Here is a 14,870-nt window from a genome sequence, read left to right as displayed (position 1 = left end):
AAAAAAATAAAAAAATAAAAAATAATCCCCCCTTAAAAAAAATCTTATCTTTACAATACAACATATAGATGCACCTTTGGTCGGACAGCGTTTGAAAACCAACCGTTCGTTTCTATGGTCTGCTCTTCACTTCCAGCACAGAAACCATAAAAGATCATAGATGGACACAGTCCAACCCAAGGCGTATGTATATGGCTGAAGGATCCGGTCATATACTAAAGGCAGGGATGAGCTTTTTTTTGAAAAAAAATAGTTTTGAAGTTACAGTTGTCAAATATGTATCATGCTTACCTCTGTACTTGTACATCTTCCTCCAGGACTCCACTGCCCTTGATCTATCAGGAAAATGAGCATTTTATTTACCTGAAGCCTTCTGTTCTGAGAAACGATTTCTAATTCTAGCCAGATCTTTAGAAATTGCTGCTCAGAATGACCTGGTTGCTCTTATTTATTGATTTAGACTGAAGTGAACCTTGTAAAAGCACAAAAGTGTTTCAAATAACACGTTATGAGCCTTAATTATTTTGCTGGAGAAGTGAGCGAGGAACAAATACTGCAACACCAGGGTGTCCACAAATGCATTGTTTTCTTATGGCAATGATCGACCCCCTTGGCACTCGATGGGTTAAGCCAAGACTGTTTGATAAAACTTCAACTCCCAAGATCCTCAGCTTATATTTGTCTTGACATTACTCCGCCAAGAATCTTGGGAGACCAAAAACTGTAAAATATGGATTCTTAAAATTCAAGGTAAAGTCAGCGAGACATTTGGCCTAAACAGATAGGCATTCAAAAGATCTCCTTCGACACTTAAAACAAAAGGAGTATTTGGGGAGGTGGGCTTTGATTTTAGTGATTGATTTCTCTGATGCATTTCTCGTATAAATAGTGTCAGAAAATGTATCTGGTGGAATTCTCATGATCTGGAAGGTTTCAAGCGATGGATGCAGTTATTGCACATACATACAGAATGTATTCATGTGTACTTAACGTAACTCTTACAATGTATGGGTTCAGCACTAACTCCAAGAAGGAGCCTGTGACACGGACTAACTGCAAGGAAGCTTACTGGACAGGTGATGGCGCTATTGCCCTCAAGAGACTAAAAGGGTTATTAAAGTGTGAATTACCGGGATTGCCAAGTAAATTTATATCGGAGGTCATAATAGAATAACTGAAAACATAACTCATTTTTCCAGTTACTTTGGTCTAAAATTAAAATAAAAAAAAATCATACACTTTGAATTCCTGACAATTCACATTTAATAAATAAACTATACATTAAACTATACAGCAAGGGCAGACAGATAATAGACTTCCCAGCAGCTATAGAGCACCACTAGTCTTAAAGGGACAGTCTATGCACCAAAATCACTTAATTTGAAAGCCGTAATTTTGGGCAAAAATGTTGGCTCTGCAGCCTTACAAACAAAGATGCTGTCGTTTCCTGAGAAACGTCACTGGTTATGTTTTACAATTTCCATGCCCGTTAGAAAGACAGCCACTAGGGCAGGGCTTGACAAATTTGTTTGGAATTTAGGTGCCAGCTAAAAAAGTTAGAAGACAGGTTTTTTTTTTTTTTTTAAGGCACATTATATAGGGACAATAGTGACCAGAACCACTAAAGATTAATGTAGTTGTTCTGGTGCCTATAGCCTGTTACTGTAGTCTTTTCAACGTAAACGCTCTATTTTCAGAGGAAAGGTAGGGTTTACATTGCTGCCTACTAAGACCACTGATGACAATCACTCATTAATGACAACTCTAATGACAAACACTTGTCCTGTGTCAGATCTCTGCATGGAGGCACTGAATGTTACCCATAGAGAACATGCGTAATATCCTCCCAAGTCTTTCCTATGGCAAAGCATTGGCTTAGCTGAATCATTATGATCTCGGCTATGGAGGCAGGAGAAGCAACTGCAAAACTAGCACGGCGTGGGAAAAAAGGGGAGTAAAAACACCAATCATGTGATCGGAGGGGGGCAGGTACCTAAACAGGAACACACACATTGAAAGAGGGGAGCACACACATACACATTCATTGACAGAAGCACACACACACACACACACACTTTCAGAGGCATACACACACTCAGACATACAGACACACACTGAGACATACAGAAACAGATATAGACACACAGAGATATGCAAACACACACAGACATGCATTAACAGATAGACACACAGACACACACACATACATGCATAAACAGATCGACACACACAGACACACACACATACATGCATAAACAGATCTAGACACACACACACACACACACACACTTTCTCTAACACTCATACATTTATAATTATAATCCACCCAGCCTCCTTATCTTTGGAAGAGCTGAGTGGACTTTCCCTGGGGTCCAGTGGGGATGCTTTCTCTTCCTGTGTGTGAGGGAGCAGTAATCTACTTGCGCCTCCTCTCTGCTCCTTGTAGTGATGCTGGGGCCGGAATTATGTCATATTCCGGCTCCTGGCATCACTATACAGCGTGAGGGAGCAGAGAGGAGCTGCAGTAAGATCACTGCTCCTTTGCGCGCTGTCCCCCTCCCTGCAGCCCAGGGCGGCCACCTCCATGATCCCTAAGCCGGCCACCTCTATACCTCCCAGGGCAGCTGGCTACAATGCTCCCTGAGCCGTCCGCCTCCATGCTTCCACGGGCGGCCATTGTTCGCCGTCCACTTTAGGTAAAAGACTGAAAAATCCCAGGCACCAGGGCAAAATTTCTAGTTGCTAGGGCAACCTAGCGCCTGGGATTTGTCAAGCCCTGCACTAGGGACTTCCGACACAAATAGATTTAAGAATTTAATCTATTTTAAGGCCGGTGTCAGCATGCAGTTAGGGGATGCCAGATGCTCAGAGCAACTATTATTTCTCTGGACAAACATTGGATTCAATGCTTCTCAATGAAGTGGAGACATGTCAGCAACTCTGTTCACACGGAACTTTTACTGTCTGAGCAGAGTCTGTGCTTCTAAAAAGGAAGCAGCTTTGTGAAACGGGAAGCAAAGCTAGAGGTGCGGGGTTATACTACAGGTAACACAATTACATTTTTCTTAAATCTATCAAATCTAAAAAACATTATAAAACTATCAGGATTATTCACTAAAGTGAGAATTCAAGATGAATTAAAATTAAATTTCAAATGTAACACAAAAGTAGTTGAACCGGAAGCATAGTTGACTCAGATAATTTTTCCAATTTGGCTATTTTGATCTTAAATTTGCAATTCACTTTAAATTCTCACATTAGTGCATAACCCTGTCAGTGGCCATAACCTAGATCAGGTGCACTTTGTCAGGTGGGTCCCCGAGGAATGCTTTTAGTGCCCTTTTAGGAGTCCAAGAGTTATGGATCTAGCTCTTTGGCCAATAGTGCTATATGCAGGTTCTCAAAAATAACTGTGTACCCTTGATATAATAGATATACACCAGATTTATAATCAGGTTAATTTATCTACGAAAATGACTGTCAAATGTTACTTTAGTTGAATATATAAATATAAATCATTTAAATGTTTTGGTTATCTAAAATTGCAATTAGAATATAATTGAATATATCTCTAATCTGCTAGTATGGGCTGAAAAATCGATTTAACGCAGTGCCTCGATTTCACTATTCCCACTACCAGAATTTTTTTTTTTTAAATATCTGCTTACTAAATTATATGCATAGAGAGATCTTTGAAGCCAAATCATTTAGCAAATCATAAATAATAAAAATCAAGGTCTGTAACCTGAAAACCTGTGCAGATGCAAGTTATCCTTACAACCCATGTTGTGTCTATCCTTTTGGAATGCGGTTTGACAGACCAAGATTAAAGGCTCAGTCCCTGTGGGGGACAACTTGATAGAATTATAGTGACATGTTTAATGGGTTGAATCAGGCATGCCAAACTTGCAACCCCCTCAATGCGTCTCTCATTTCATTTTAAAAGAGCTGCAACCCACTCAGTTTTCAAGCTAAACCTCCATTATTTTCAGGAAATGACAACAGGGCATCATCTTCATATAGTCTGAGTATGCCTTTGCCCTTGCGTATACAATGTACATTGTGTGTGTGTACATGTATGTATCAGGTGTGGACCTACTTCCTCGCTACCACTACTATCTCAAACCTGGGATCGCCTCTAGTGTGTTAGCTTGGCCTATGGTTGTAATCTGAAAGCAGCAAGCTAAGCAATGGGCCAACCATAAACTGAGCTAGCACGGTGCTGAGGAGGAGTCCCTTAAGGTCTTGGAATCAAAACTATTTTTTGTGCGTGTGCGTGTGTATTTATTCATTTTTTTTTTTAAATGTCTAGATAATGCACAGCAGGTATTTCAAAATAATTGAGGTTTCTGGGGTGGAGGGAAATAATGAATACATTGACCACAGGTTGAGTGGTTTAGGATTGTCTCGAAGAGCCCAAGGTAGCATTTACTCCTTATCAATTTCACACTTCAACATTTTTTATATCTTATTTTTTTATTTAGAAATGTATTTATTTTTAGTATTGACAAGGACTATGCTTAGGGATCATGTAGACTTCCGTTAATCTTACAGCAGCACTGGGACATACATACCCCAATCTGCACAAGACTGACGAGAGTTACAGTACTTTACTGCAGGTACACTTAGTCGCTATTAATTAGCCCCTCAGATCAGTCTCCTCAGGTCCTCTCTCCACCCTGGGAAAGGGCTGTATTATAATGGTGAAAGCTGCCTCCCAGGAGTGTAACTCCCACTAATCTCAAGCAAACAGAGATCTGTATCTTGGCGCAACTGAGATTTAGAGCCCTGCACGTCACATCGGCATTCAAACTGTGCACTGGGGAAAAGGGCATGGCTGAAATCCCCTCCCTCTTCCCTCTCCATGCAGTACATGGCTTGATTACAAAATCTGTGCATTGAAAATAAGAGGCAGAGCATGTAAAACAACCACAATAAAAAAAAGAGATCAATCTATTTAGTATTATGCCAAGACATACAGGTCTCGTTTTTTCCTTGTGCATGTTTGATCAATGTCTTAGGCTATTCTCTGAGTAAAGTGTAGCGACAGAACCAATATATATATATATATTTGAAATGGTTACTTTCTGGGTTGGAATGTTGCGCAAGTGTCCCTGTAACCAAACATTTAAAAGATGAGATTTGTATTTATTTTGGACGTGTATGAGCTGACATGCAAGTGAGATTTTTTTGGCTGGCTAAGTAGGGTTTCTACATTATTTGAACTGAGCACTTGGGTTAAATGATTGATGCAAAAGTGAAACCAAGCAGTTTGACAGTGGTATGATCAATGGGTTAAAGGGTCAATCACACTAGAAGGAAAGATGACTCGATGGTAATGACAAGACTAATGGATTATTAGGGTATTTTTTTCCTGGGAGAGTGTAAGGTGATCCTATGACACCGATGGTGATACGAGGACAGCACCTGATTTCACAGACATACAACGTGTACACACATAGTGTCACATACCAGAGCTTTGAAGCTGCTCATAGAACGAGTCAGAAAAGGCAAAGTATTCTGAGGACCCGTGGAGATTGGAACTTCTCCCTGACAGAGACAAGACATACAGTAAACAGTCTACAGATGTAGCAAAATACATCATACCTCCCAGTCTGTACCTAAACCGCAAAACAATGGTCAGCTTTAATCACCGGACACTTTTAGCAACAGTTGCACATGTATTGATCACAAGATCTGCCCGTTGTGCGTCAAGATAAAATGGCTACAAAACACCCTGTAATCAGAAACAATTACACATCCCTCACTGTGCCTCTTGTCCTAATGTACCTAGCCACCACTGTGCTCAAATGGAAGCTGCAGTAGTAAGTTTAGAAGGGCATAGAATTAACAATGTCTCTCCCCTGATTGGCACATTGATTTCTACATTGGTTTTTCGATTAGAATTAGTGTTGGAGAGCCTCACAGCAGGGTACTTTAAAGTTACGCACCAAGCACTAAAATTACTACAGCGTATGGTATAGGGGCAGTGGTCCAAAACCCCATACATTTTCAATACTTCCCATTTTAACCAGTTTTCATCTTTTACTGTAAAACATTCAGTGTGGATACTCCATTCTCTGGATTTTAACGTAATTTTAGGAAGTTCTGTACCCTGGTTTGACCATCTAGATATTTGTACAGACTTTGTCCTCACTTTGCTCTTGTATCCAACATATAGTTTGTATGTCTCCAGGAGCTGTGAGCACAGACAGCAATATTCGACTGCTTCACGACTAGTTTGCAGTGCTGTTCACACACAGACTCATGGCACCATAACCACTACAGCACGCTGGCGAGTGTTCCTTTAAACTGTGAATGGGAGACCCAACGTTTTGGCCATTTAATAACGGATCCTGGGTAATGATTTATATTTAACTGGAGATTAGATCGGTTTATGTGTTAATTTATTAAGCTGAGGGGAACCTACCAGAAGATCAATCAGATCCCAACCATTTTGGGAAAGTAGTGGAAAAGCAAACTAGAAATGAAGTAGGAAAAAAAAATCCAAAACAAAAACACAACAAATTTACTCAATATATACTTCCCCCATAATATTCATCTTTAAGAATGGATAAAAATAACAGAAAATTAAGATTAACTTTATAGGATTGATTAATCTATAAATTCATTGTTATCAATGAATCTCCAGCTGTTTCTTCCAAGATTAGTGGATATCAGAAGACTTGTCGCCCCCATCGCCATGGACGTGTACCTGGTGATTACTCCAGTACATACTAGTCTGTGTATGCACCATATAGTATCAGCGGTTTCATCTAATCCTGAAATCCCAGATTGAAATGGGGCTTTAAAGCGGCTGCGCTACAAACTATACAGTTAGACCACGTATCAGGCATGTTTCATTAACAAGAATAATACATTCAGAAAAGTTCACAAATTAAGTGGAGTGTGTACATAGCTGGAAATCTTAGGTTTTTTGACAATGAGTTATTGAGGTTTTATTTAAACTATAATTTAAAGGACCACCATAGGCACCCAGACCACTTCAGCTTAATGAAGTGGTCTGGATGCCTGGTCCAGCTAGGGTTAACCCTTTTTTCTATAAACATAGCAGTTTCAGAGAAACTGCTATGTTTATATTTGGGTTAATCCAGCCTCTAGTGGCTGTCTCATTGACAGCCGCTAGAGGCGCTTGCTTGCTTCTCACTGTGAAAAATCACAGTGAGAAGACGCCAGCGTCCATAGAAAAGCATTGTTAATGCTTTCCTATGAGACTTGCTGAATGCGCATGCGCATTCAGCCGAAGAGGAGGCGGAGAGTTCCCTGCCCGGCGCTGGAGAAAGAGGTAAGTTTAACCCCTTCCTCTCCATCCAGCCCAGCGGGAGGGGGACCCTGAGGGTGGGGGCACCCTCAGGGCACTATAGTGCCAGGAAAACGAGTATGTTTTCCTGGCACTATAGTGGTCCTTTAAGGATCACAGAAATAAATTATATGCAGAGGTCGTCAAATCGGGTTGAGTGACAGCTTTTCTTTGCAGCACGGGTGCCCAAAAAGTAGATCCCCAGATGTTTTAAAACCACAGCTTCCATGTAGTATATACCGATCCTGTGTGCGTAACCGATAGGATCACAGAAATTAATGACATAAAATGGACCTTTCTTTTATAGGCCATGATTTCATATTTTTTTTTATATATATATATATATGTTTTTCAAATGATTTCATATTTTCAGATAAACTTTCAATAATTATTATTTAAAAAGTTTATCCAAAATCATTAAGTCATTTGAAAAGCTTCTAAAAAAATATATATATATATTACATTGAGGTCAATGTTTCTGTGATGTCTGCAGATCCATCACTGAAGTTAAATAATAGTTTGGATAGATTTCTTGCACTGCATTTAAAGGCGATTTTTTCGTATTCAATCAATATATTACACACATTTTGTATTTGTTATTATTTCTGTTTATTCGTAGGCCCCATTTTACGATACATTTTTTTAGACTACAGAGGACGTAGATAGGGTAAACCAGGGGGATTATATTTTAGAGAATTAATAGTGCCAGTTTCCTTACTGCCAACGCCCAGTTGTAATGTTTATCCTCCGTTTTTTAGACTTAATTCTTGGCTCTAATAAAATGGTTGTATATCCCAAGCTGACTGTCAAAGCATCATGGGAGTTGTAGTACAACAACAGATACAGGCAGCTCTGGCTTTTGGCCACCTCCATTCTATAGCAACTCATGTGTAACGTTCCTCCGTAATCTGTTTGCCATAAAATCATCCCATATTCTCTGCCTCCCACACACCTATCAGCCAATCTTTATGTCTTGCCAACATCAATCATCCCTTCATTTCTTCTTCTCCCCCCAAGCGTTGCTTCTCTGATGCCCTCCCCCTCCCGAAGCATATGGCAAGCGGGACCTCTGTAATGGCTATCTGGCCAGGGCTCCTGAAACGTTGCTATTACTTATTAACATATAACTATTTGCTGAGCTAATAAGCCCAGCTACAGCCTGAATCGCCCTAATTAGTAAAGTAAACTGGATGCCCAGACTGGTTGTCAGTGCGCTTCATGTACTGCAAATCTTTTGAGAACACACGGCGCACGTATTACCAGCCAGGAGATTAAATACCACGCATGCTGACCTGCCAAGGAGAAGTTCTGGCACTCAGGCTTTAGACATTGGCAGCGGCCATCTGGGTACAAGTGTGAAAGTATTTGGGATGATATTTATGTATCTAATTTAAGTGTAGGAATTACATGCCAGTAATCACACATATGCCGATAAAAAAAAAAAAAAAAAAAGAAGATAAACTCAACATAAATATTAAAGTTGTAGTGATTAAAAAAAACATCCGTGCATTGATTTCTAAGACCTACTGAATTTCTACATCTTATTATACCAAGGCATGTTTATAGGGTTGGGGTGAATAAAACTAAAAAGGAAGTTCCAGAATGCAATGCAAAATTCAGGTAACTGTAAAAGTAAATTCTTTGATGATGCTTATCCAGTCATAGTCCTAACAGGCAATGGGTACGTAACATGCGGCTCTTTTAGCTGTTGAACTGTAGGTCGCATGATCTATCCAATAGCGTCTCTGGTTGCGGTTGCTCTACAACCACCCATAACCAAGACTGAAGATCATGGGAGTTGTAGTTGAATAAAAGCTAAAGCGTCACAGATCTAACAATTCTACTGGAATGAATGATGAAAACAGTAGATTTTTTTTTCTGAACAGGTATAATTCTTAACGCATCTCCCATCAAACAGTCTGTGCGTCACTCAGATGAGATGCCTTTAATTTCAGCAACCCGGGAATATCCAAAACTCTGGGACTTCGCTGATGCCAAATGTGAGTGGATGAGTGAGATTAATCTGAAGAAGCAGATCTCTCCACAGCTACTATGTGCCGCAGCCACAGGCAGTTCATAACATGTCTGTCCCTATTGATATACATGCACGTCTCAAGTGAAAAGACCAATAATTAAACAGCCCAGTGCAGAAACGTACTATAGCAAGACAGATATTAACCCCGGGCACTGAAAAGCTAGGAAAACAACAAAAAAAAAAAAGTCACCCAAATCTAAAATAGGAAATGAAATCATTTGCTCAGCAACCTTAAATCAAAAATAAGCACTCTGCCCACACACACACACACCGACAAAGTAATACTCTCTTCGACCAAATAACATGACAAAAAAAAAAGAAAAGAAAATTCACCAGACTAATTTCCTTTTAAATAGGGTACATATATAAACCACAGCTATACCATAAACTAAATGCTAGCGTGATAAGCACCATATTGCATTATAACGCTCTGCTTACCATGAGACACACTCCACTGTCCAAATACAAAATAATTACAAAATCACTATTTGGTAGATATGCCCCAAATAAAGCGTGCATGTATTTTAATATGCATTTTTTTATTGAGTGTATACCTAAAAACAGCTTGCAAAACCTACAGCCCTCCCCTTCTAACCCCGCCCAGTCTTTGGAAGGCAGGTGCTGCCTATTGAGTTTAGCTCCAATTAGCTAAACAACCAGGGAGTACCATTACCTGCGGTCTGCTTGAAAGGCAAGGGGGTGTATCCAGGTTAATTTATAAACGTGTCAGTTTCTATTGAAAAAGGGGAACACACTCTTCACACAAAGTGATTCAGCAAGCTAAAGTGCTTTAGGGGTTTGGAGTGTTGTTTTAAGATTAATTTGCCATAGAACGGGACAGCGGTAACGCAATGATACCGGTTTAAATGGGGTCTGAAGCCCAGACACTGCCTTAAAGGGACAGAGTAGTCACTATAACCATTTAATTTCATCTCATTGAATTGGTTATAGTGCCTGGAGTCCTTTGGCACTGTCCCTCCATTCAATGCTAATTTTTACGGAAAGAAAAAGAGATCCTGGACCCTCACAGCCTAGCCACCACTAGAGGTATAATAATAATAATATTAATTACAACAACACCTGCAAAGTGTTCTGGGATAGGCTGAAAGCAGTCAGCTGACACTAGCAGCCAAACACAGCCGTCCATTACAGCTCAGGCTAGTAGTGCTTCTTCAGCAGAGAGGCGGTTGACTTCTGGGGACTCATGTTTACCATTAAATCATTAAAAATGGTTTAATGCCAATTGGAAGGGCAGCGCCAGGGTACTTCAGACACTATAACCACTTCAATTAGATGAAGCAATTACAGTGCCTACAGGGTCCCTTTAAAAGCCAATGCATCATTAATTCAAAATGATTCACCATCCAGTCAGGACCACACACTAATCTTTTCTTATTTTATTTCTGGTTTACAGTTCATTGCATGATACATTATACATCCAATTGCAGCTGTAACAGCAACAAAGCAAGTGTACAAACCTTAAGTTGGCATCATTACAATACTGCATATTATTTAGATAAGGCAACCTGTATGTAGATCACTGGCGTATATACACATAATGAAAAATAACTTGTAAAGTAGTTTAAGGTCAACCTCTGGACATTGCATAGTGTCCAGGGTATGAAATTGACCATATTGGTTTATAACAAACTGTAAATCAACTTAAACTTAAATTAAAACTTTACTAGTAGAATTGTGGTCCCCACAATTCCCCTGACCAGGTCAATCCTTAAATTAGCACCATTGCATCGAGTAGCTACAGCCATTGTTCAATGGATGGACTTTTTGTCAGCTTCCATAGCAATGAACTAAATTGCTGGCTGAACCCAATAGATGCCAAAGAAGATTCTGTCGAGGTGCCTCTTTAAAGAGCCTTGACCAACCGAACAAGGCCTGAGATGGTGAAATAGTGGAGTGGATCATGAATTAGATAAAAGCCTGCCGATAGGATCTAATGGCTGGGCAGCACCACCATATGTGTTCTATAGTGACTATTTCAGATGTACATCTCATACAATTGTATTTATTATGCCTGGCAATGGCTTCACCGGACAACCTATATAGCTATGAAATACAGATATTAGCATTTATATAAGGCCAACATATTCCACAGGGGGTGAAGAAGGACCTGCTCACAAGATTACAATCTATATCCGACAGTGTTCCATCAACCTACTGGTTCAGACTTTACAATCACAAGTGCATGTACACGACAGGCAGTATAACAAAATAAAACCCGCTTTAGCACAAAGCTTTGCTGCCAACAATACACCAAAAAGTGATAGGAAACAGGATCCCAGGCATTCCATTACGTTCTGATCATTCTGTTCCATGGGCCTCATTCCCCACTCTGCAGAGCACAGTCCATGGTACAAATGTAGGACAGATACATTCCAGTAAGGAATTCAAACTGCGAGTTCTAGGTTTATAATGGGTAATTTGCTTACAACGCAGGACATCCAATAACTCTCAGCTGGAAATACTTGGTATCCTTTTTCACATTACATAGATAGATAAACAAAAAAGAACATATTCCTATAGTAATACTTCAGCAGAAAATATCTAGACGCGACGAAGATTTCCCCCCACCGTGTCTTCACTATAACACAAGAAGGGTTAAAGGCTATGCATATATCACTATACATTCACAAAGCGCAAGCTTTTGTCTTTCCAGAGGTAGTCACGCACAGCCTCATTAAGACGTCTTCATGCAGCGATCAGAGTCCCAGAATCCTCCTGGCTTACGCCAACTCCCTGCCTAGGGAACTAAAGATGGGGTTTTAGGTTATGTAGATAAAAGCTTTAAGAAATGACAATGGTAGCTTCATGTTATTACCCTCCCTCTCATTACACAGAGACCTGCCTGAATCTAGCACTTTTAAAACAGGACAAACGTTACCCACATTTCACTCAACAATAGTAAAAGGGCTTTTTGAAATCAATTGGAAATGTTAACAAAGATGAAAAGTGTATACATAATAATTTTATCTTCTCTTTTTCTCACCTGCCTACACCACTTCCTCTATTATTCTCCCAAACCCATTCATTGTGCTAGATCTGTGGATGCAGACAGCGAGTAGCAAAATATAGAAAAATTACATTATACATCCAGGAAAGTGATGGTAGGTCCTGACCACAACGGTGAATCATTTCTCCATGTGAACCTTCGATATGCATTGGAGTAACCAGTATTAAAACCCGAGACAAGGACACTATTAGTTGCATAGCCACTAAGTATGCCTGCTTTGGAGGAACATTTCCTATTTTGGGGCCAAATCCATCAGTCCCTCTTTTCTATCCTAATGTCCCTCTTTTCTAGGAGCAACATATTGTTGGCATGTCTGAATTATGTATATCAGAGCTTCACAGTAACAATACTCCCAGGATGTGTATCTTTAAACTATAAAAAATGTGTTTAGAAATAAGTCTTTGTAAATAACATGCATTGTTCTTGTTCCATAAATGGTTATTGGTAAGTAGAGATGCACCGAAATGAAGATTCTGGGCCGAAACCAAAAATTCGAAAACGAAACAGACTATTTTTCCCCAATGATTTTAAAATCGTTTTTTTCTATAATTTTATTAAATATTAGACTTCCCAATGAATCTAATATTTAAAACTACAAGCCAATAAAATAAAACACAAAACAAGCCCTTCAGGGATTTTGTTTCATTCCTTATTATCCCGATACAACATAATCATGATTACAAAGAAGAGGTCTGTCAATTCAGACAGCTGATCAGGTAAATGCAAATCAGATGCTCTGACATACAGAGGGGAAGCAGCAACTTAACTGCTTAATGTCAAATACAGAAACCATAAACTTAGCACAAATGGGGCCGAGTACAGAGATTGGGACAGGATCATATCAACAAAGTCTCATGGCAAATCCAAACATTTGGGACTGGACTATACAGCTGCATTTAGTGCTTTGATTAAAGTAGTCAGTAACTGGTGCAGCTTCTTTAAGGGTTGCCAGGTCCCCCATCTTTTACTGGACACAGCACTTCTACAAACTGATGGGCAGCAACTGACAGTGTTGCCCTGTGGAATGTATTACTCAAGTCATAGAATGAAGCATATGAATTCTTCATACTCCAGTGCATCACTTTTCATTGTACCTAGAACAGCAGCAGCCTCAATACCTCGCCCAGAATTCCTCCTGGAGAATACACATTTAGCAACCCAATCTTTTCTATATAAAAAAGATAAAGCTTTATTTATTTATTTTTAAGGTGGATTGGTGTAAATCAGGTATCTTGCAGGGGCATAGGACTAAACTAAACGTGGGCAAATAATAAGACCAACCTTACTGGCCGCAGACTGGAGATCCCCACAAGGCACTCAGTGTCTCCTCAGGCTGTCCCTATCCTGAAATCCCCCGTGATGCAAATGACCCATTTACAAGGCCAGGCCCTAAGTCAAAACTAAACAGTGTCTCTCTCCCAATGCTTACCATTCCTCACAGACACACAGTGTCAGGTCTGCTGCTGAGGGGCAGTGATGGGAGCCTAATGTGAGGTTGCCTGCAGCCCAGTCAGTTACAGCCACTGATCCAACTGTCCCCATACACTGCCCACATACCTTGGAAGGTATTCTGTGCGGAACTCACACACACACTTCCCATAGAACGTTGCCCTGGAACGTCCCAGTGATGTGTTCCGATTGGCTACTGCAAGGCCAGCCTCCCCGGGCCTGTCACGTGACTGCCGCGTCCTTTTGCCCTGTTGAGGAGACGGTAGAAGGCTGGGCTCCGCGGCAGGTAAGACCTGGGCTGTGCTCAGCTTTGCTACAAAAAGTAACTGGCTGGAGGGGAGCGCAGTGCGCTTCCCTCTCACCGTTCAACCTGACATTGCATCCCCCGGGGCCTGGGCCGCCTTATGGTAGCGCCAGACCTGGAAAGGGGGGAAGGGTGTAATTTTCGGCAGATTTGCTACATTTTCGGCTGAAATGGGATAGGCCCATTTTTGGCCTAAATTTCGGTGCATCCCTATTAGTAAGTCACCTAAAATGTCTCAGAACAGCCCCTAGTCACACCCCTAAAATTAAAGTGTCCTTCTTTCTTCATTTGAAATGTTGGGAGGTATCCATGTGTGTTTAGATGTGAATGGGAAAGGGAAGAGCAAAAATATTTGGGACATAAAACAGAAGTTCAGAGATAAGAGTCTAACCATTAGGTCAATTTCCGGAAGTGGTACATAGGACGCAGGCTTTCAGTATCAGACAAAAAAAGAGGGACCTGGATTTTAAAACATGTATTGTTGGTGATCCAGGGTGTGTATGCAGGATAGGGGAGGGGGGTTCTGTTTTCTGACATATTTATTTACCAAGTTGGGAATCGTGCAGCACCGATAAAGGAATTTGATGCAAAACAGCCGAACTGGAGAAAATTGCTAAATGTTTTCAGTTTGGTTGTTTCGGTCTAAAACGTAAAGCTCCCTCATCAAGCCTCTGTAATTCACAATTTTAGTGGATAAACTCTCCATTTTACTAAATCATAACCAGGTCTGCAG

General features: G+C 40.4%; 1 protein-coding gene across 4 annotated transcripts in view; it reads right to left on the bottom strand.

Moving 5' to 3' along the window:
- CADM1 (cell adhesion molecule 1) overlaps positions 1-14,870 on the bottom strand; it is a 230,744-nt gene that overhangs the window by 113,135 nt on the left and 102,739 nt on the right. For 3 of the 4 annotated variants that reach the window (XM_063436372.1, XM_063436373.1, XM_063436375.1), the window contains exon 2: positions 5,473-5,550. The exons of the other annotated variant lie outside the window; for it this stretch is intronic. In XM_063436372.1, the coding sequence (XP_063292442.1) occupies positions 5,473-5,550 (78 nt within the window). The remainder of the gene's footprint in view (positions 1-5,472; positions 5,551-14,870) is intronic. 4 annotated transcript variants of the gene reach the window in all.

The sequence above is a fragment of the Pelobates fuscus genome, chromosome 11 (assembly GCF_036172605.1).
Source record: "Pelobates fuscus isolate aPelFus1 chromosome 11, aPelFus1.pri, whole genome shotgun sequence".
NCBI lineage: Eukaryota > Metazoa > Chordata > Amphibia > Anura > Pelobatidae > Pelobates > Pelobates fuscus.
Note: the sequence above shows the minus strand (reverse complement) of the source record. Positions and strands in the feature narration are given on the sequence as shown.